This window comes from Ochotona princeps, chromosome 32 (genome assembly GCF_030435755.1).
Source record: "Ochotona princeps isolate mOchPri1 chromosome 32, mOchPri1.hap1, whole genome shotgun sequence".
NCBI lineage: Eukaryota > Metazoa > Chordata > Mammalia > Lagomorpha > Ochotonidae > Ochotona > Ochotona princeps.
In genome coordinates this window covers 875,669-898,114 of record NC_080863.1, presented here as the reverse complement: position 1 = coordinate 898,114, position 22,446 = coordinate 875,669, and the positions used below count along the sequence as shown (strand labels likewise).

General features: G+C 48.3%; 1 protein-coding gene across 2 annotated transcripts in view; it reads left to right on the top strand.

Annotated features, from left to right (window-relative positions):
- Positions 1–5,191: 5,191 nt before the first annotated feature.
- KLHL2 (kelch like family member 2) overlaps positions 5,192–22,446 on the top strand; it is a 54,823-nt gene continuing 37,568 nt past the window's right edge. The window contains exons 1-2 of one of the 2 annotated variants that reach the window (XM_004591423.3): positions 5,192–5,491; positions 17,983–18,108. In XM_004591423.3, coding sequence (XP_004591480.2) covers positions 5,466–5,491; positions 17,983–18,108 — 152 coding nt within the window. In that variant the 5' untranslated portion in view covers positions 5,192–5,465. The remainder of the gene's footprint in view (positions 5,492–17,982; positions 18,109–22,446) is intronic. The other variant, XM_058657428.1, reaches the window with a different exon arrangement.

The window sequence follows — 22,446 nt, the reverse complement described above, 5'->3', positions numbered from 1 at the left end:
TCTCTTACAGGTGGCAGGGGCAGAGGCAGAAAGCTACTTTGGAAATGGAGTAGCCAGGACCAGAACCAAATACTCTGATGGGGGGAATGCAAGCTTCCCAAGCAAAGACTTCACTGCTGTCCCAAACACCTGGCCGTCACAGCAGATCATTTCCCAGTTAGGCTAGGGAGAGAGACACAGCCTCAGGGTCTGTCTGTGGATGGTGAGGCTCGGAAGTGGGAGCTGCATTGGAGTCAACAGGGAAAAAACAAAACAAAACAAAAAAAGCCTCCAAAGAACAGATTGGAAAATGAGGATTCCAGAACAAACTTATTTCACAATTTTGCTTAGGGCTTACACTATTAATAGTTAGCTGTGGTGGACAAACAGAAGCTGTGGGTAGGAGCTTTTGTATGTGTGCACGAAAATGCATAATTTGAGATGAAAGACAACAAGCTAATAATACTTCACAGAATTTATTAAGAATTTTTACTTGCTTTTTCTTCTCCATAGCATTGCTGACTGTGTAGAAAGATGTTTAGTCCTAGATAATTCTATAATGAGGTATTACATCACCAGAATACATAAATAGATACCACATAAGTATATACAAGCAAAAATAGATTAAGTAAATTTCCTTTTCTAAAAAAAATACACAGAGAAACTGCTTACCTGATATTCGTGAGTGTGAACCTATTTTTGGATACTTCCTGTACTAATTCCAGCAAGTTTCCAATTAAACTTTGCAGCAAACACTTTGATTTATTTCTGTAGGGACCTCAGATGTAGCATAATGGGCAGGTGTGCTGTGCTGGTATCAAAGTCGGGCAAGCATTTGTAAGCCGAGGAATCGGGGAGGGAAGGGACTCCTTCCAGTAAGACTTCTCCGCTAGCCTGGAGCAGAGACCCCTGCCACTGCACCGGACACCGCAAAGCCTGTCATAAACACCTTAATGCGTGGACAAAGGCATTTGCTGAGTAGCACAGTTTTACAAGGATTCTTGGAAATGCATCATGTACCATGTGCACGATGCTGCTACAAAAGAATAAAAAGCAAAAGCCCTACCTTAGGCAAGCAAGTGGAGAAATCCATTTTAGGCTAACTTTAGGAGAAACTTCTCAGAAGCTCTCCACCTTCTTTAGTGCCTAGTTTTGAATGAGTGATTCTTTTCACACTTGTCATATTCACACTGGAAGGAGTTACAAATACAGAATTTATGGTTTTATGTTCTTTGGTATAATAACCTCTTTTCTTTACAGAAGCAGTTCTCAATATCAGGTTTTTGCTGTAAGGTGTTTTGGGCCTGATAGGTTATATCATTAGCTTTGTTGCAGTGTCTTCAATTCAACTCAGTCCTTAAGTTGACTTTTGCCACCTGTTGCTACCATGAGGTTGTCTGCATGGGTTTCATCTTGTTTACAGGCAATACAGTCTGGTCCCTGAGATAAGACTATGGTTGTTGGAAATGGCTTGAGAATTTTAGTTCAACAGTATAGCGGGATGGGCTTTTCATAAGAACTCAGCATGCTAAATAGGAAGGAAAGAAGCTGCTAAGGGCCTGGGGTGGAAGCAGCACCATCGCTCTGCCCCGATGCTGCTGCAGCCTCTGCACTTGCTCAAGCATCTTTGCGTATGTCTTCCAGGGAAGGTGTCACAGTTAACACAGAGGCTGGAGCTGGCCGAGGACCAGTTTTGCAAAGTTCTTTGACCCACTTAAAGACACATATGGCCTCATAAATTGCTACTGATCTGATGCAGGCCTGCTTGTATCTGAAAGCCGAGGGTCTGGCATTGTCTTTTTCAGAAAGCAGCAAAGGGCCAGTGTGGACTAAGGAGCAATTGGAAGTCATTTCATGGGTCTTGGATGAGATCCTTGATTAAATGCAAGCCTGATCTGGATTTCAGGGTCTAATGCAGCTTCAGCTCTGCCTATCCACAGCAAACCGAGTGAGTCGTCTCCACATCCACTTGCTGACGCCGCACTGTGGCACTGGAGTTTGCGAGGAACATTGAACTTTTATCCAGGTTGAACCGCATGACAGTACTTCAAAACGGTGATGAAAAAATGGATTCAAATATCTTTACTTTGGTGCTAAAAGTCTGAAAGTCATAGTTTTTCATAATACGTATTTCCTTGAAAATTTGGTGAGTCTTTTTATGTGAGTAAAAGGGTATCTTTCCCAGCACACTTGTGCAAACTACAAATGGGAAGAGGTAGAGAAAAAAACTAAACATTAGAGCTAACATTTTCCATGCTAGATTAGTCGGACCCCTTCAGAAACAAAGATGCGTGACAGCCAAAAGCAGCACAGAGGAAGATGTGACAGGACAGTAGCTGGAAGTATGTGTCCGCTTGTCAGATCGACACATTTTCATTTTTTTGTTAGCATGTACCTGTGCATATACTACTACTTTGAGTGTTGTGATAAAGATGTTATCAGAAGACATTATTTTTGTGTTTTCCTAAAAAAAAAAAAGAGCTCCTGAGATGGCAGGTAACCTCCCTGCCCACTCAGATCACACTCAGAAGGAAGCTTAGCAGATCCCACAGGTTCTTATCTCCCCACTTGGTAGATATTGCCCATTCTTGAGTCAGGTGTAACTGGTGGCCACAAATATGTGTAGAAAGAACCACCCAAAGCTAGTATTTTGAGGGTGTCCAATTCGTACTTACTTCTTATAGGTTATTTTATTTAGTTCTTACAACAGCATTATCAAGAAAGGGAGTTTCAACATGGCTCTGAACACAATGGCTGATTGCGGAGGGATAAATCATGTGTTCACCCTCTGCGTGGTGGCTCAACGATGCCATCAGGGCAGAGGAAAGTTAGTGTGAGAACACGTGACGGGCTCTGGCTTTGCTACCAGGACACCCCATCCTTACTCACCCAAGTACCCGTTCTCATCTCTTGCTGAATCGTCCTCATTGTACTTTCTCAGTGTCGGGCCCCTGGTTCACCTCTTGGTTCCTCTCTTCTCTATAGCTACATTATCTGGTGACATTCCCCAGTGATATCACTTTGCCTATCGTGGACATGTGGACAGCCTCTAACTTCTTGTCCTCCTCAGATACCCAGATAAAACCATCTACACCTAATTTCACACACATGCTTAGCAGACATCTCAAACTTGCCAAATATGACTACACAAACACCGCTCCCACTCCATCTTTTTCCTTACCTAAATCTTGCCAATCTCTGTAAATGGCTACTCTACTCTTTCCAGAGCCCAGCCCATACTGGTAGGCTCGTCCTGGTCTCCACTCCTTGTCTTACACTCCTAGCTCATCTGTCAGCAATTCCTGTATGTCAGAATCCGATCACTGCTCCCCTTACCTGGGATTCCAGGCCAGGCCATCCTTGGTTTTCATCTAGAGATAATTATCTCTTTATTAGTCTGATTACTCTTTGCTCCCTCTGCGTATTGCCCACACATCAACCAATCACCATTTTAAAAAAGATTTATTTTATCTTTATTGGAAAGTCATATTTACAGAGAGGAGAGGCAGAGAGGAAGATCTTCTGTCCAGTCATTCACTCCCCAACTGGCTGCAAGAGTCAGAGCTGAATTGATCCGAAGCCAGAGCCGGGAGCCTCCTCTGGGTCTCCCGCATGGGTGCAGGGTCACAAGGCCCCAGGCTGCTCTTGACTGCCTTCCCAGGCTGCAAGCAGGGAGCTGGATGGGAAGCAGAGCAGCCACAAACCAGTGCCCACACAGGATCTGGTGTATGCAAGGCGAGGAGTCCAGCCACCAGGCTACTGTGCTGGGCCAAAACCAACCATCTTCTAAAAGAACTTTTCATTACATACTTTAAAAAAGATTCATACGAAACACATAAATTGTGACCATTTCCAAGTACTCAATTTCACATAGCTTCAACAATCATCCTTTGCCAATCATCTTTCATATATTTTCTTTCCCCCTTTTTGTTCGTGTACTATTTTAAGACAAACCTCAGCAAACTCATCGTCTAATTGAGACGATGTATTTATTTGAAAGGCGGGGGCACAGGGCAAGAGGGAGAGGCGCAAAAGAGAGCTAGCTCACTCCCCAAATGGCCACAGTTCTGGGGCTGGGCGAGGTGGAAGCAGCGGCGAGGAGCTTTATGGAGTCTTCCGTGGGGGTTCGGGACGCAAGGCCTTGGGCCCCCTTCCCTTGCTTTCCCAGCCGCATTCGCGGGGAGCTGCGCAGGACTCCAACCTGTGCCATATGGGGCGCCCACACTGTAGGCAGCGGCTCAGCCTGATAATGTCCCAGGCCTGGCCCCAAGGACATGGTTTTAGTGAGAAGATTTAGCTGCTTGCATTATACTCACCACACAACAAGCCAAATGCTCCACTGTGGCCTAGTATCCAGGATTCCAGTGCCCTGATGCCCTCCCTCGCCATCCTCTCCCTCTGGCTGCTGTCTGCGCCCAACCCTGCTTCCCTGACACTTGATGGTCTGACCTCAGGCCGCACTCCACCCAGAGGCCTTGGAAAGGCTCACTTCGGCCGGGGGGCCTCACCTGCGGGGTTCCTGCCTGAGTCTGGACTGGCCTTGGAGCCTTGGCCTTTGCTCCCAGTGCCCAGTGCTCCACTGCAGCGGGCGCACACCGGGCACACCACCAGCTACAGCTCACTCCTTGCAGCTCCTGTGGTTAAGCAGCCGGTCCTGCCCTGTCCTCTGCCCAGGTTTCTGTCACCCCATCCGTGTGGCGCTGGGGAGGGGTCTCCCTGGGCCGAGCCATCCTAGAAGGGCTTCTCGCCCTGACTTCTCTCCTCCCGGGCAGGCATCTCCATTCCTCTTCTCCTGGCTGCATGGACAGCTAGACTTGCTCTAGCGTGTCGGTGCCTCCCAGCCTGGCGTGGTGCTCACTTCTCTTGCCCAGGGAGCCAAGCGTCTAGCGTCAGACACTGGGCAGGCAAATTCGTTTCCTGCGGCCTCAGTTTCACCATGTGTAAAGGAAGTGGCCCTTGCACGGCCTCAAATCAAAAAGGAAGCAGGTGAACGCGCCCGAGAAGCACAGTCAGCAGCCGAGCGCGTTCGGGGCGCCCTTTTCCTGCGTTTTCTAGAAGCCTTCCGCGCCGCTCGCTCCGGGGGCCCCGCGCCCTCCCCGCCCGCGCCCGGCTCGCGCCCGCCCGCCTCCAGCAGCCGCCGCCTCCGCCGCGCGGGGAGGAAGGGGAGGCGCCGGGGGAGGGTCCGCGGCCGCCGCGGGAGGCCGCCTCTCGGGCCGTCACGGCGTCGCGCCGGCCGCGGCCGAACCCGGAAGAGGCCGAGCCCGCGCGTCCGGCCGGCCCGCACCCGGCCCGCACCCGACACCGTCGGAGCGCGCCCGGCCGAGCGGGCCGTGGCCGCGGGGGCCGCCGCCGCAGGTGGTGGTGGCGCGCCGCGAGGCGGGCGCATGGCACGCGGCTGGGCGGGCGGGCTGTGCCGGCGTCCGCGGCTGGAATGGTGCTGGCGGCGGCGGTCGGTGCCTGCGTGCTGAAGCCCGAGACGAGCCACCATGGAGACGCCGCCGCTGCCTCCCGCGTGAGTGAGCGGGCCGTGGCCGCTGCGGAGAGGCGCGCCCTGCGGCGGCCCTGCCCGGGGACGGTGGGAGATGCGGGGCGTGACGAGGCGCGGTGCCCGCAGCCCCCGGGTGGACTGGCCAGGATTGCCGGGGAGAGAGGGAATACGCAGAGGGAGGCGGGCCGGGGGTGCCTTCCCGATCCGCTGGGGATCCGAGAGCAGAGCGAGGGGACCCGCGCCGTCCTGTGAATACCTCCTTGTGATGCAGGGGCTGCGGCTGCTCAGGCTGCCCACCTCCGCTTCCTAAGGGATGGACATAAGATGCACGGCGTCCCTAGGAAAAAAAAGGCAGCTGGAAAGTGCCAGATTCCCGGTGTCTCAATGAATCAAATGTGAGGTTGCAGGCTCCCGAATGGCTAACAAAATCGATACCCCACGAGCCTGTCTGTGGCTCCCTAAAGGAGCTGCGGCCGTTTAGGGCATATGAGCTCTTACCTGGCACTGCGGAGGATTTTATCCAGAAATCAGAGCGTTTCTGTTTCCTTGGCACCCTGGGCCAGTGAGTAGTGTATTGACCTGCCAGGCACAGGTGTCCATTTCCTCGGTATGCGGGCACATTCAGCATGTTCAAGATCCTGCAACAGGACTACTTCCTAGAAATAATAGCAGCCCAAGAATTCTGTGGAAGGGTTTTTTATTTTTTTATTTTTATTTTTTTACATTATTTAGTACTGATTTTTTTTTTTTTTTTAACATCTTGGTAGAAGTGTGGGCGTCAATCCTCTGGAGTTTTTGAACATTTTCCTTTTCCTGCGCTTTCCTGAGGTTCACCTTCGGGAAAGAACAGGAGCGCTTTAATGTGACTTCTTGAAGCTCAGGCATTCTCATTCTGAGAAGCAGTGTCCCCGAGAGCTGTTTCACGAAGCCCGATTGTTTTTCAGTTACATTTGGCCAGCCTCACTCCACGCTACTTGTACCGCACCAACCTCTTTGTGGTTATTTAGCAGAGTTCCAAACAGAATATGGACAATTAAAAGATATATATATATACATATATATATATATATTTTTTTTTTTTTTTTTTTTTTTTCATGTCTGATCCTTTTTAGGAGAATCAGTGGGGTTTGGCAACTACTGTTTCTGAAAGTGCATTATGGAATTTCTGGCTTGAGTGGCAGGGGTGGTGGGGTTCTGAAGGGCAGGGGTGGTGGGGTTCTGAAGGGCAGGGGTGGTGGGGTGCTAAAGGGCAGGGGTGGTGGGGTTCTGAAGGGCAGGGGTGGTGGGGTTCTGAAGGGCAGGGGTGGTGGGGTGCTAAAGGGCAGGGGTGGTGGGGTTCTGAAGGGCAGGGGTGGTGGGATGCTAAAGGGCAGGGGTGGTGGGGTTCTGAAGGGCAGGGGTGGTGGGGTGCTGAAGGGGGGATGTTGAGGCACTTGACCCTGAGGGCAGGTGGAAGGAGCTTGGGCTCAGCCTCACCTTGGCTGCGGAGCCTCGGAGGGCTCTGGGCTGGGGCTCCCCTGGAGCAGGTGGGGAAGGCTCAGGAACTCCTCAGCAACATGATGGTGGATGCATACACGCCCGCAAGCGCTGCCAGCAGGATGTGTTATCCTTGTTTTTAGACAATGCGTGGCCTGAGAGAGGTAACATGTTGGTGTGTCTGCCGTAGTACGCCTGCCCCCTGGGTGTCAGGGCTCTGTAGTCCCTTTGTTACTTTTGTAGCACTGGCAGCCAGAGAGCAGAACAGGAGATCTAAGGATGCAGGTGAGAAGAAGGGTGTAGAAGCAGGCCCTGGAGGGAGGGAGTGAAGGTGTCGGGAATGCTTTCAGCAGAAGTAATGACAGATGCAGTGGGGCTGAGAGTGTGGGCACTGATCGAGTTAAAACTGGGGCACATCAGCTGGTTCTGATCTTGATGTCCAGCACGATTTTCTTGGGTGCTAAGACCCCATCAGGAGTGCTGAAACAATGAGAGGCTGGGATAGCATGGCCAACCTGGGAGGCCAGCAAGGAGGGGAGAATTGGTGAAACCTCTTCATTGCTGGATGGCTCAAGTTGTTGAGATGTGTGTGTGTGTGTGTGTGTGTTCATCCATGGAATTGTAAATGCACATGTGTTTTGTGATATGTGAACCCTAGTTGCAGAATTGGTCTGAGTGCAGTGTACCTCCTGGCAATCAGAACTAGACCTTTGTGTTGGTACCGGTTGGCATTGCCTCCACTCCCATGGACTTGCTCCCCGCCTGGCTCTGAGAGATACAGGCAGCATCTTCGGAAGGGGGCTTCACTGGACCTCACTGCTGCCATTGGCTCAGGACCAAGGCCAACGGAAGTGGCCGGGAGGACTCAGATTTTCACAGAGTTAGTTTGTAGCCCGAGTTTGAAAGCAGAAGACGACGATTGACCTGGACCTGGAGAGCCTTGGGATGCGGCTGGCAGCAGGTTTCCAGCTGATCTTTGTGGGGGTGTCTGTACTCGTTCATTCAGGCTGCAGGTGCTTGCAGTGTGCTTCCGCCTGCCCGGCGCCATGGGCAGCGCTTCTGTGTGCAGCTCTGAATAGCTGGCTGGGTGCACATTGTTCTCACACCCCACTTGCTTCCCCGGCGCCCGCCACGGGATTGTCTGGGAGGAAGGCAGGCCCCTCTGCCCAGCATTCCTGTCGTCCTCAAGACGAGCTCCTAGAGTTTAGGATCTGATCTTTTGTGCTTTCCACCCCTCCCCCCAAGTTTCTCTCATCTTTTTGTTGTTGTTGTTTGTTTATAATTAGTTCCAGAGAGAGAGAGAGAGAGAGAGAGAGAGAGAGAGAGCGAGCGCTATGCTGTCCACGGATTTATTCCCCAGATGCTGACAGCACCTGGAGCTGGGTCAGGCTGAAGCCCAGGAGGTGGCCTGGCTCTCGGCATGCATGGCAGGTGCAAGGGCTTGAACCATCCTCTGTTGCTTCCTGGAAAGCTGGAGCAGAAGCTGGCGTGAGCAGGCTGGGGTGCAGGCATCCCCGGGAGAGCTTCGCTGCTTGCCTGTGTCCACCCCTCCTCCCTCTTTCTGCTGCTCGCTTTTCACATCCTTAAGAATATGTGGCATTTAGATTCTGTTGCATGCTGGTGTCTGACATTTGCTTCGCAAAAGGTATGCAAGTATAAATGAGGTATCGATTCGATAGGAGCCCCAGTACTCAGCACAGATGTGTGCACTGAGGAGCCCCGGCCCCCAGCAGTGTTTCCCAGGTTGTAGCTTTCGTAGTGATTTGTGTCACATTTTCATGGGCATCAAGTTGAAGGAGGCCTGAGCTCCCATCCCAAGCCATTGCCTTGGCTTTCACTCTCTTACCGGCTGTTCCTTGACCAGTTGTCATATTCCTGCACGCCTCGCTTTTTTGCTTTTCCCTCACACAACTTGCCAGACAGACCTGCCTCAGACCCACCCATGCTTTTTTACCGGATGCTTCCACCTGACCAGACAACTTGTTGACCATGTTCTGTGGAAATTAGGCAGTGAATGGGTTGGCTTAGAGCAGAGGTGCTCAAAAAGAAGTACAATATGAAATGGCTGTGTTCTTAGTTGTGTGAAATAATTATTGTCAAGATAATAAGTATCAGCCGTCACCATTGTGTTATAAAAAAAGAGACATTTTAATACTCCTCAAACATAAAGAAGATCGTCTCTGACTATGGGAGAGCTCTTAAATTGAATGCATTTTTTGGGAAGCTTTTTACATTGTTTTCATTTTGTCACACACCAGTAAAAGATCCCTTGAAGCTCCACACTTGCAGACCACGGGACTGAATGCCCTTCAGTGTCCTTCCTGAGGTGTGACCTTGTGGCACGTGGCTCCTTCGCCCGCCCGCTGTAGAGTGCATTGGAGTATACACTCTTGCTTTGGTTTAATTAGTGCTAAATGTGAGTCGGGTGTTTCATATCACAAGTGAATGGACAGAGATGTTTAGGATATGTCGATGCAATAAAGGCCCACAAAATAGTGGTGAAGGAAACCACAGGCAACCCTGTGTGTTGAGAGGAGTGCGTAATGTGGGAAACAATTCTGAGATGCACTTGGGAGCAGAAGTGGAGTGTGGAAGCAAGGTGCATGTGTTTCTGGTACTGACAGTTACAGGTGGCACTCCCCGCCTCAGGAGCCCCCAGCGCCTTGCTTGACATGTGCATCCAGTAAACGGGTCGGGCTTGGGGGAGGTGCTCCTGCGTGTGCTGGCCTGGCACGGGTGGGGGCCTCAACTGGGGCTGTTGGTGAAAACTCCCACTTCCTTAGATCAGCCACAAGGCTTTCAGTTGCCTTTCTGTCATATTCTGACAATTCCAAGTGTGTGTTTGAGGCTTTTTTTTCTTTTTCCAGGCATGCATGTTTATAATCAGTGTTTACTATTGGCTAGGGTTTAGAGCTATCTCAGAAAACACAATCAAGTCCTTTTCTTCATGGAGGAAGAGAATAACTGAAAATATACAGTGGGAAATGTTCAACTAGAAAACAAAGCAATATAGGGAATAGGAGATAAGTGGAGAGAGTGAGAATGTAGGTAGGGTGCAGACATGGTCGTGTCTGAGCGCTGGGCAGAGCCTAGAAGGGGACTGGCAGGTGCAGAGACCTGCTTCCCTGCCTCGTGCAGTGCTGTCATGGCTGTGCGGATGGGTCAGTGTATTTTTTTCTGTGCGATACACTGTACTCTGTTGCATTTCAGATAATTGGCATTTCCTGAAGTGTTCCTTTTGACAAGATCTGCCTCTGAAAACAAACCCCTACTTCCCATGATGCCACTTTGGTTTGCCTCCCATAGGTTCTCCTTCCTAATGTGATTTATGTTATTATATTACCCCAGGCTTGTCAGAAATCTTATTGTCAGGCCTCAGGTATTTGTTGTTTTATTTAATTCATTTTTTGGCTGAGGAAATAAAGGTTAAGTTACTTTCCCAAGCTCGTGAATTATTGGGAGCACTGGGCCTGCAAGCGCTGTTGATCGGTTTGTGTCTTGGGTGACTTCTTCCGCAGTGCTGGTCGGGAGCAGTACGCTCAGTCTTTGAGCGATTACTCTGCCACGTTGTGACTCGAGTGTCGTTAAGTCTGGGATCTAGACCTCTGTGTTGGTCTTGAATTTGGAGCTTTGAATGGCCTCTGCTTTGAGCTCATGGCTCCAACACAGCACGGCCAATACTGAGTTTGTATCTGTGTTCTCAGGCTGACTTCTCTTCATATTAACTGCACTTCCTCAGTGCCTGATGGCACAGATGTCAGCATCGTCTCCGATTGGTCTCTTTTTGTGTGCCTTGCGTGTCTCACGGTCCCCAGAGACCAGAGTCTGTTCCAGGCATCCCCGCCACTGCCCTTGTTCTGATGAGTGGATTGCGTTCGTTGACGCTGGTTCCTTTTTGCTGGTTTCCTGTTGAATTTTGTGTATTCTCTCCTGACCTTGCAGTCTACCTACTATGCTCCCCTCCACTGTCTTAGAGTCACATGATGTGACTCATCAGAACCAGCTGCTCAGACAGTCATAGTGTGTCATCATGTAGACTTTATGGATCCAAGACCATCATGCATTTTACTCTCCTGGGATACACTGTGAGCAGGGCCAGTGGTGCCATCCTCCAGTTCCCGGTTAAAGCAACATGGGATTCGTACCAGGCCCTGTTGGAGCCCCATCCCCTGTACGACATCTTCCATTTTTACTCCAGTTCATTCCAGACCATGGTTGCATTCCTGCTGGCTTGTCATCATAGCGGGTCATCTTGCACCTGTGTTCTGACTGGGCTGTGATGGACTCCCAGGCAGATACATCCAGAGAAGAATCCCAGATCTACCTTTCTACTGTCCCTCACTCTGCTCAGTGCACCGCCTGCCGGGGGCATCCAAGTGGCAGACACATGTTGACTGATTCATAGCTCTGGTCATTTTGAGCATTGTGATAATTTAGAATCAAATACTACAGTTAAAAGTGAAGAAAGCCAGTAGAAGCAATAAGAATATGCCTGCAAGCATTGTTTCATGAAGCCTTACCTTGTCCTTTTCCTTGCCAAGTTTGTTTGCTATCATCTGGCATCGGATGCTGGGGAACATTTGTGACACTGTGTTCTGCTCCTGTAAGCATGCTGTCTGAAGCCCGCAGGGGCCGTCCCTGACCCAGGGTTGCTTGGTTAGCGTCTGACACCGTCCTGGTCTTCTTCCCAATTCTTGCAGTGCTTTTTTGTGCTCGTGCTAGAAGGCATAGCCCAGTGTTCACAGCTGCTAGGTCGTCTTGCTGCCCCTCTCAGTGACCAAGTGATGGCTCTGGAAAAGGTGGCAGAAGAGGTCAGGAACCTGAGAGAAGCCATGGACGTGTCTGAAACGGATCCGCCTCTGCTCTGTTTGACCCTGCTGCCAACACCCTACTGAGATAGAGCTTTGTTACTTGTTTAGAAACTGCTCGTGGAAGATTGATCTTGCATAAGACATGCTTTTCTCCGAGTCTCCTTCCTGGTAATAGTCAGTGTCAGGGACAAGAAGTGCCTGGTTGTGCTGTGTTTGTCGTGTAGGTGGGAGGGAAAGAGAGCCGTGAGCTGAGTGGTTGTTCTACTGTCAGAGGGCGATTATACTCCCCCTTCCATAGCCCTCCCCACGTCCTCCTGTCAGTGCTGCCCTGATGCCCAGCACCTACACAGGGGTTCCAGGGTGGCGAGGCGATCATGGCAGGGCTGTATAATGGCCCCTCTCCTTCAGTGAGGCTAGGGCTCCTTTTTTTTTTTTTTTAAGATTTATTTATTTTTATTGGAAAGCCAAATATACAGAGAGAGAGAAGGAGAGACAGAGAGATCTTCCATCCGCTGATTCACTCCCCATGTGGCTGCAATGGCAGGTGCTACGCCGATCCAAAGCCAGGAGCCTGGAGACTCTTCCAGGTCTCCCACACGTATGCATGGTCCCAAGGTCTTGGGCCAACCTCCACTGCTTTCCCAGGTCACAAGCAGGGAGCTGGATGGGAAGCAGGGCTGATGGGACATGAACTGGTGCCCATATGGGATCCCAATGCGTGCAAAGCAAGGACTTTAGCCACTAGGATACCGCTGGGCCCAGGGCTCTGGCTTTTAACTGCTGATCCATTTTAGTGAAATTGGGCATTTCTAGCTTTTCTGGATGTTTCTTTTTCAGACTGGTGGAATTGGAATTATAGCTTTTACGCATGTATGTATCACAGACTAAAGCCTTCAGTGGTGCTGTAATAATATTGTCTGTTGCATATCCTGTGACTGAACACAGGGTAGGAAGTTTATTTTTGTCTCATAAGATATTTCATGTTCAGTTCAGAGGGTTACATACTGAAAATAGGCTCCAGGTGCTTACATGTCTATAGGGCAAATGTTAACACTTTTGATCAAGGAAATATATTTTTCCAGATTACAGCTAGCTTATTGGCACCATACCTCATAGGAATTTAAATCCCAAACACTAGGAGAAAATTTGCAGAACCTTGTGTCTTTGCACTTAGTTCATCCCAAAAACTGAAACTTGAGTCTGCCATAAACTGAAGTGCGTTCCCAGTGGAGAAACTCGTGGCTCATGCTGGCTCTCGGCGCTGTGGTCATTTGGTTGAGGGGAAGCGTGGCAGAGTGTGATATCATAGAGTGAGGTAACAGGTGACGACCAGTTCTCAGTTCTGCTCGCATTTCTACCTGGGCTGTCCTGGATGCGCGCCTGGGAGTAGAGCTGGGAAGACATGGCTTTGGAAGGCAAGCATAGCTGGGCAGACAGCAGGGAAGACTAAAGCAGCATGATGGAGTCGTGGAGAGACTCGAAGCAGTGCAGCGTGGCTGGTGGGTTTGAACACAACAGCTGCTCACACGAACTTGCCAGAAGTTGGTGAGTAATGGCGGGTGAGTCACTGAGAGCAGGGGAGTCTTGCACTTGTGAGGTGAGTGGGCAGGGGAGGGCAGAGATGGTGGCCACCCAAGGGCCTGCGTGTGAGCATGTCTGATCCTCTGTTAATTTTTGAAGCTGCATTGTTTCCACCAGAAAACCCTAAAAGCATAAACAGCCTGTATTTTTGAATGTGCTTTTTCTCCATCTGAGACATCATCCTGGGGTGGGAGGGAAGTGGGTGAGGGGACATATTACATCATCGGTTTTGTTTTTTTTCTTTATTTAAAATCAAGCCTAGCTGCCCAGTCACTCTTGGCCCTGAAGATACGCAGATACAGGAAGAGCGTGCTTGGGGACACACATGGGGAGGGGCAGCTACATGTGGTTGGGAAAAAAAAATCACTTGAGTTCTTTGGTTCATTCAGCTCTTCTCCATTGGAAATCATTGTTCTGAAGCAAATGAGGTGTCCTTAAAAAGTTTGCAGTAGTCTTCAATTTTGAAATCTTGGTTGTTGGAGGGAGACAGGTGGTAGGAGAATTTAGAATTTCGTTACCAACAGTGGTGTGTTCTTAGGCAGAGTTAGAAAGGCACTGCGTCTGAGAAAGGAGCCTTGTCCCTATGCGGGAGTTGCAGCAATCAGCAGGTGAATGAAGGCTTTGGGATTCTGTAGCCTGAGGCATGGCAGCTCCGGGAAATCCAAGGCCTTGGGCAACTCGGCAAATTTAGAGAACTTTCCCTATTAGGCTATAGGAAAATTGCAAGGCTGTTGCTAGTGTAGGGTTGGAGAAAGACTTTAAAGGGAGAAGAAGCTTGTGAATGTGTCTCCTCTAGAGGAAATGGTTGTTGGAAATGAGAAACTTTTTTTTGAGAGGGGGTGGCTGTTTGCTGCTGAAGGGAAGTAGGGAGGTGTCAATTCTTGCCTTGCATGGGGTAATGTGAAGGACAGAACTTCACCTCCACCCAGCCCCTTGCTCCTAGGATGTGCTTATTTTTCACATCTATAGTTTTGAAACTGATGCATCATTTTCTGTTACTCAGTGCTGCTTCTGAATGAGAGCCCATCCAACACCAATCCACATAGGGAATGGGAAATTACGGGAAGGGCATTAGTGTTGGAAATAGGCCTGTGCAGCAGGGTGCCATATTTGTAAATGGCTCTCGGAACAGAGAACACTTAAAAAGAAAATTCAGTGCAATTTCCCATGTGTTTTTTTTTTTTTAAGACTTTGAATAAAGTCTTTTTCTTGCAGAGTTTCTGGAGTACATCAGAAAAAGCGGGACTGAAAATAGCTTCCAGAGACAACCAATCTATAGAATTGATCGTGGTGTGGCATCTGTGGCAGAGCTAATTCCGCAGCGCAGGGAGTTTTTAATTCCTCATTTCTTAAGCAAATAGAAACACTGCCTCTTAAATAAGATTTTCTTTTTAGAGCGGTTACTGTTGTTTCCATTCTGAGCCCTGAAAACTCGTCCAGTCCTCAGTGTTAGTATCTTCCCTCTGTTTCAACTTTACGTTTTTTAACCGCCCCCCCACACACAGGTGTTCTTATCCTGCTGTACGTGTGGACACTGAGTGTTCTGTGGTCAGTTTGCGTGGACAGATATGTCTGCCCCGTTGCTCCTCTGCCTGCTTGTTTTCTTTGCAATGAAGGTGACAGCTTCTGTTTTATACTTCCAGAGTGTTCTTCATACAGTTCATGCAAAATGCACGTTATGAAAAAAATCGTGCATGGAGTTTAAAGTATTTTGTAGAAGAAAAGTAAACTTAGCTTTAATTCGATTTTCCCATAAAGTATTTATTTATTTGTGTAACTGAGAGCTGTCATCCAGAGGTGTGCAGTGGCTTGGACTGGGCTGAGTTGAAGCTGGGACGTGGGAATACAATTTAGGTCTGCTACATGGATAGTAACAACCTGGTCATTTGAACCACCATCGTTGCCTGCAAGGGTCTGCGTTGGCAGAAAGCCAGGACCAGGGCAACAGACTCAGTAACTCCTGTAGGGCACACAGATATCCTAAGCACGAGGCTGGGCCCAGCCCTAACAGACGGAGTTAGAGGGAGAGGGTCAGACGGAACTTTCACTCATTGGTTCACTCCTCAAAGGGCCAGGCTGAAGCCAGGAGCTTCTTCCAGATTTCCCATGATGGGTGCAGGGACCCAAGCACTTGCGCCATCCTTTGCTGCTTTCCCAGGCACATTGGCAGGGAGTTGGATCAAAAATGGAGCAGCCAGGTCTGGAACCAGAGCTTGTCTAGGCTTGCTGGTATTACTGGCTGGGCATTAGTGCCTGCTGTCCCCCACCCCTCCATCAACTTTTTGAAGTGTCTTAAACGGAAGCTTCCTTTCCCAGGTGTGAATATTTGTTGAGCTTTCAGCTTCTAGATCTACCAGTGCTTACATTACTCTGGGCAAGCACATCCCCGCGCACCAGGAAGCTGTGGGGAATAAAGTGCACCACTTTGTCCCACTGTAGCTGTGGACTTTCCAGTGGGACCTTGGGCCAATTGGTTAGTTAAACTCCTTGAAAACTCTCACATGGTGGAGCACTTGAACTGATTTCCACTTCCTGTAGGCAGAGGCGCAAGGAGTTAGGTGCTTTATATTCCGTAGGGGCGGGGCAAGGATGTGAACAAGGATTATTTTAGCAGTTTCCCTAATGTCTCAATGCGTGCCCCACTTTCATGGCTTTGTATACCATCTCCATGTAAACAGTAAGCCCCAGATTTCATTCTCAAACCAGACGTTTCTCTCCAACATTACGCAGCAACATTCATCTCACAATTTGGTATCTTCATTTGGATGTCTGATATCTTGAAACGACATATGTTAGCGCTGAGTTCTCGATCCTCCTGCTCGTGCCGGCTTCTGGAGACCTTGTCCTTTCTCTGGCGTGCATGTCTGTTCTGTGAACAGATGCTGCCAGCTGTGCTGTTCACACTGAGCCAGCCGTCTCTCCATTCCTCTTCAGTCCCTAGAGACCATTCTCAACCAACAGCTGGACTGGTCCTTTGGCTTTGGTCACTGCTGTGCAGTGGCTTGTCATGGTAAACGAGGGCCTCACGGTGTCCCCCAGGACCTGTGTGATTTGCCTCCCCGCCTCCCCGCCTCCCCGCATGCCAGCACTTGATCTGGCCGCGGAGGGCTCAGTGTGATTGGAACGTACCAAATACTGCCCCCGGCTCTTGGTGTTTCTTCATCTGGACCTCCTCACCCCTCCTAGCCTTTTGTGCAGTCTCAATTCTTCTGGGCTATGCCACAAACCCACACATTTCTTGTCTCTCTGCCCTGTTACTATTTCTTTTTCCCATATTACTTATTTCCTAACACGCCATGTACTTGACTCAGTTGGGTTGATTGTGTGTGCCTTCTGTCTGGACTCCCAAGGTAGAAGAAGGAAATCTAAGCCTGGTCCTCTAACATGGGATGAGGGTGTCTTAGCTGCTAGTGTAAATGCTTGTCCACACAAGTAAAATTTGGTAGGTTTAATTTGGTAATTTAAAAAGTAGAAAGATCGGCAGCAATACAGAACTGTTGAACTATCAAAACCACTTGAGCAGGAGCCTCAGAGCATGCCCTTCTGTGGGGACCCTGGGATGGGTGGGAGGCTGGGTATGGCTTCTCCCCTTATCTCTCCTTCCCCCAGTTACAGGAAGGAAAGAAGAGAATGTGAAAACAATGATCTCACCCACTACTCTAGCCCTTGACTCTTCGATCCCTACTCAAATATGTAAAAATGATCAAAGCTAAAATTTATACAGTTACAAAAAGGTTAATATGTGCCATAAAGTCCACTTGTTATAATTACACAATCCAATTATTTTTAGCAAATTCAGAATTGTACACTCATCACTTCACAAAAATCCCAGTGTCCGTTTACTTGCAGTTGATTCTCTGTATCCTTTCATGGTGCCCAGATTTTTTTGGCCCTCAGGTCTTGAAAGAATAATTCTATAGCAGTTCTGATACAAATTTTTAAACTTAAATATGTAAAGCTGTAAAGTTAACCATGGAGTTAATTGTCCCTCCTGGAACGTAGGAAATGCTGTTGAATATCAGTAAAAGAGAGTGAGGTGGAGAGTCAGCTCATTCTGCCGTTGACCCAGGCTTCTCCTCTCAGCCTCGTCATTGGTCAGTTGGAGATAATAGTGGTAGTTGGTTCAGAGGCTGTTCTGGGGATTACAGATGATGAAAGCAAACGACTTGGTACAGTGCTCAGAACTCAGCCAACCCTGGGTGACTTGATTGGCCTCTTGCTAGCATACGACCACAACAGTTGGGTTCACTTTGCAGACAGCAAGCAAAACATAAATCTGATTGCTGAGTATGTCAAGTTTGTATGGGGTGTGTTCCCACTGCTGTAAGATGTGACTGTAGCAGATTATAAAGCAAGTTGATTTCCAACAGTCATTTCTCAGCATCTTCCTTTGGTGGCATCTGCTAAGCCACTCGGACTGTTTCCTGTGTCTGTCTTGGAAGCTTCGACCTCGGCTAGGGCGGTGATCGTGTGGTGGTGGTTTTCTCATGTGATCCTAGTGACAGGGAGAAAATGTTCTGAGCTGTGTTGGTCCTGCAGTGGGCTGGCCTGTCCTAAGGAGGGCAGGAAGCCATGCATTGTGTCTTTGTGGTTCGAGAAGCCACAACTAAATGGTCTTTAACGATTTTTCTGTTCTTTTATGTACAGATGCACAAAACAGGGTCATCAAAAGCCTCTCGATTCAAAAGATGATAATCCTGAAAAACACTGCCCTGTGACAGTGAACCCGTGGCATATGAAGAAAGCTTTTAAAGTCATGAATGAATTAAGAAGGTACTGTTACGTGAATGTGCATGTAACTGTTGTTTATAGTTAGTTGTTTTGTTGCTACCAGGAACATTCAGAGTCTTGTCTCTCTCAGTTGTGTTTTGATCTGAATGCTGGATCCAGGTCGCCCAGCGGACAGCAGAAACTCCTTGAAGCCTCTCTTTCTCCCCCAGGTCCTCAGTAGCAGGGAGCCCCAGTTAGCATTCCGGGAATTCAACCCAGACACTCTAGATGTGTCCTAAACCCAGTGCCTTAGGTGATAACTTAATTGCTAGGCCAAGCACCTGCCCCTGCAAGTTTCTGAAGGGAGGAAGAAAGCAGACAGTTGTCAGAAATGTGGATGATATAGGGCTTTTTTTCCTGTATTGTAGCCACAGCTCTTTTTTTTCTGCCAGTCTGAATTGAGATACTTTGTTAGTAGAAAACTTGCAATGGATTTGTCAGTGCAACAGAGTGAAATGCTTAATTAGTAAGTTTAAAAAATACTGATTACATGTTGAAATTAAAATACCAGAATTTGGGATTAAATAAAATGTTGAAATCAGTTTCATAGTTGGTACCTTTCTGATATGATTACTGGGAAATTGTTGCTAGTGTTATGCTTTTATTGGACAGCAGTGGTCGAGGGTTTCTGACTCACTATCCAGAGAGTGTAGAAGGAGGACGTAGCTCTCTTGGCGGTGGTGTTTTATGGATGGAGACCTGCCTGTTACTAAGTGCGTCCTGAAGTGTTTGGAGAGCAAATGCAGTGAAAAGAGGGACATTAAAAGGTGACTGAAAATATCTGTTGTGCGTGTGTGGTGTGGTTTTTTTTTTTTTTTTTTTTTTTTTTAATAAAAGAGTAGTGTAGATATTAGGAGTCTTAATTGTGTTTTCTCAGTCCTGGAGAGAAGATATTTGTTTTCCTGCTGTTTCTTTCTTGAAACCACTCTGCACATGAGGGACATTGAGTGGCTGGGAAAACTATACGTGGATTTCAAAAACTTTGGGGACCAAAATAAACTTTGGGTTCTATTATTGCATGAGCTTTTCCAAGTCCCTCTGTCCCAGGAAGGGAGAGGCTTAAGCTTTCCCTCCAGCTCCCTGTGCTATTCTTCCCTGAATCCCACCCTCTTAGCCCATGGCTTGTTTATTCTTTAGTGACTTTGTTCATGATACTAGGTGCCAGACACCGTGGCAGGCAGGGGCACATACAGTTGCTCTGCCCCTGGGACCATGGTTGCCTTCAGGACACAGACTTGCATCAGAAAATCACAAATATAGCTTAGCATTCAGTTGCAATAACAGAAAGTGCTACAAAGGAGCACTCCCGTATTCTAGGAGGATTGGGCACTGTAGGCAGGAGTAATGATATTCAGATCTGAATGAGGATAGAGGTGAGGGGGTGAGGTCAGGTTGCTTGTGGTCCAAGTAGGGGGCTGTGGTGGCCCCTTGGGAGGCACTGCAGGGGTCGCTGGAGAGAGGAGTTGAGTCAGAAGTTGCCTTGGGAGTAAGCAGTTACAAGAATTTGGAGTAGAGATGTGACATGATCAGGTTTGTATTATGAACACTCTGACTGCCGGATGGAAATGGATTGAGGAGAGGCCAACAAAAGTTAGACTGAATATTGGATTGTTTGATTTGCTTCCTAGGACTGCTCTGACAGCATTTTCGAAATGTGGCTTTTCATTTATTCATTGGGAGAATATGTCACTGAGATGATTCGGCAGGGCTGGCCGTGCTGTTTCCTTTTTTTTTTTTTTAATTCTGTTGTGACAGTAGTTTTAGAATATAAAATGCATTGGTTACTAAGTGGAACTGAGAGGAAAGGAAGAAAAGTTTGTGCTTAAGACATTAAAAAAAATTGTCTTAAAATAATTTGAGGGGCCCTGAGACAGAGAGAGCTCCCATCTCCTGGTTTGCTCTCCACAATTTCCACAACTCCTAGTACTGGCCAGGCAGAAGCCAGGAGCTGGCAGCTCAGTGGGGTGACAGGTACCCAGCACCTGAACCGTCCCCTCAGGGGTCTGCACTGACAGGAAGCTGGAGCCAAGAGCCAGAGCCAAGGAGGGAACTCAGGTACTCTGGGAATATGGGATGCCTGCCCTGAGACTGGGAACTGGAATGGTTCTTCTTTGTCTTATATCAAAAATCTAAAAGAACTGACTTAAAAAAAAAAAAGAAAAAGGATATATTCATTTGCAAGGCAGAGGGACGGGAGACTGGCTTTTCCATCCGCTGGTTCACTGTCAACAGCACCACGCATGTTTCCCTCTGCCCGCTGCTGTGGTGTGTGCGTGCGGCTCTGCTGACCTGGGCTACTCATCAGACGGTGGGGAGCGGAGCACCTGGCACTCCTCTCAAGGCAAACGGCCTGAGTTTTGGGGCAAACTCTTTGGTCTTCAGTCCTTGTGCCTCGACTGAAAGGAGAGGCGTGGACAGGGTGGCTGTAGCAGGTCACTGCTGCTTTCATGTTCTCTGAGTTGAGTTTTTTTTATCCCCTGTCTACTGAAAAATCTTGTGATCTAAACTCTAGGGTTGTTGGCCGCCTGCCTCCATTTACCTGTCTGTCATGTTTTGGGTGTGAGCGCTGTGTCTGAGACAGGACCCTCCTGTTCTTTGTGGCGTGATGGCGGAGCTGGTGGGTGAGACCAGGCTCACAGGAGGCGTTGGTTGTTTTCAGAACAGAGTGACCTTTGAGGAGCTGCAGAGCTGGCTTTCGGGTCTGGAACCAGGAATATTTTAAGGAAACCACCAACCTGCAGTATTCTTTGGTTAAAAAAAAAAGACTGTCTTGGGGGCTCATCAGAACCCCCATTTTTGAAAAGGAAAAAAAAAATGTTCGTTCTTACCTCTTCTGACTATTTTGAGTAGTTAAACAATCTCAGGGGAAGCCTCTTTTCTTGCAGTTAGAAATCATTCATTGTTTCCTGTCCTTGCATCAACTTCCTGCTCCCGGCAAGGGCAGCTGAGAGTGGTTTCCGGACTCCTGGGAAGGGCCGGTTTCTGTGTTTTCACACTCTTGGGCTCTAGCCTCCAAGCGTCAGAGTGAAGCTGTGTGCTGAAGAGTCAGGTGAAGTGTAGGCAGTGCATGTTAAGAGTCATTTCGAGTTACAGCTGGTGTAAGGCGTGTTCATGGCTGTGAGAGCACAGAGATTTTGTGAGATTTAAGTTGAAGAATTAAAATGATTTTGGAGCAAAAGTGCATGACACTTCCTTTAACATTTCCTTAAACCAAAGTTCTTTAGACAGGAGGCCCAGAGGTTTCGTTCTCTATCTTGGCCCAGTCTGCACTTGAGTAACATAAAAACTTTATGATGTAAAAACCCTGTGGTCACTTTGAAATAATAAAGTCAAAAGAGATTTGTGAACGCGTGGTTCTCCTTTGAAATCAGCTAGCGTGTCCATAAAGCTCTTGGGCCCACAGACAGTACCACACATGGCCCAGGCCCCTGTGAGTCTCACGAGAGCTGGCAGAAAGGAAAGAGGGTGAGCATGGAGACTAACTGGAGGCCAAACACAGGTGCCCAGAGGTGGGTCTGCAGCAGCCCACAGAGGTGGCATCGGCCGGCCCTGTGGGAGTGCAGTGTAGTTCACCCAGAGTGGCGGGTGCTAGCCTTACTCTGTCTGACTCACTGCTTGGACAGAGAGGGCATAAGATTAATGATGTTGGAGGAACAGCTTGTGAGAGCTCTGAAAGGATGGCTCTGGGTCAGCCGCACACCCCTGGGGAGATCCTGCTCTCGACTCTGAATTTCTCCAGCAGAGGCCAAGGGCAGTAGTTCAAAAAATGAAACCAATAGATCCTTGCAGAATACCTGTTATCTATAATGCATCCTATAGGGTCTGTGGAGGGGAAAAAGACACACATTTTCCCCCACATACATGTTTTACTGAGAACATTAGCTTTCCAGCTTTTTAGATGACCAAAAAGGGGACTGCCTAAAATGTAGGTAACATTTGCGTTTAAGTTTTAAAAATAAAAATAAAACTTTTTTCCTGCATATAGGTTAGATTACATGAGTTAAGAATTTCAGGGATTATTAGTGGGGGAGCAGAGTTTAGTTTAGAAAGACTATAGTTCAGGTTCTTAAATTACATTTACGAGTTGAAAGTGTTCAGTTCAGCTAGATTGAATCAAGCCTCTACAATGTTCATGTGTGTGAAGGTCTTCAAAAAGCCAGTGTGCAGCGCACACTATGAAAAACCGTGGATATCAGAATTGTTTGCAATGTAATGAACTCACTTGTAATTCTGATTTTCCATGACCTTTTTGTAGTACATGTAAACCATAAATACTTAGTAGTTTGGTCATAAGAGCAGTTATTACTTTCCAGAAAATATCTATGCCTGTTGGTCACCAGT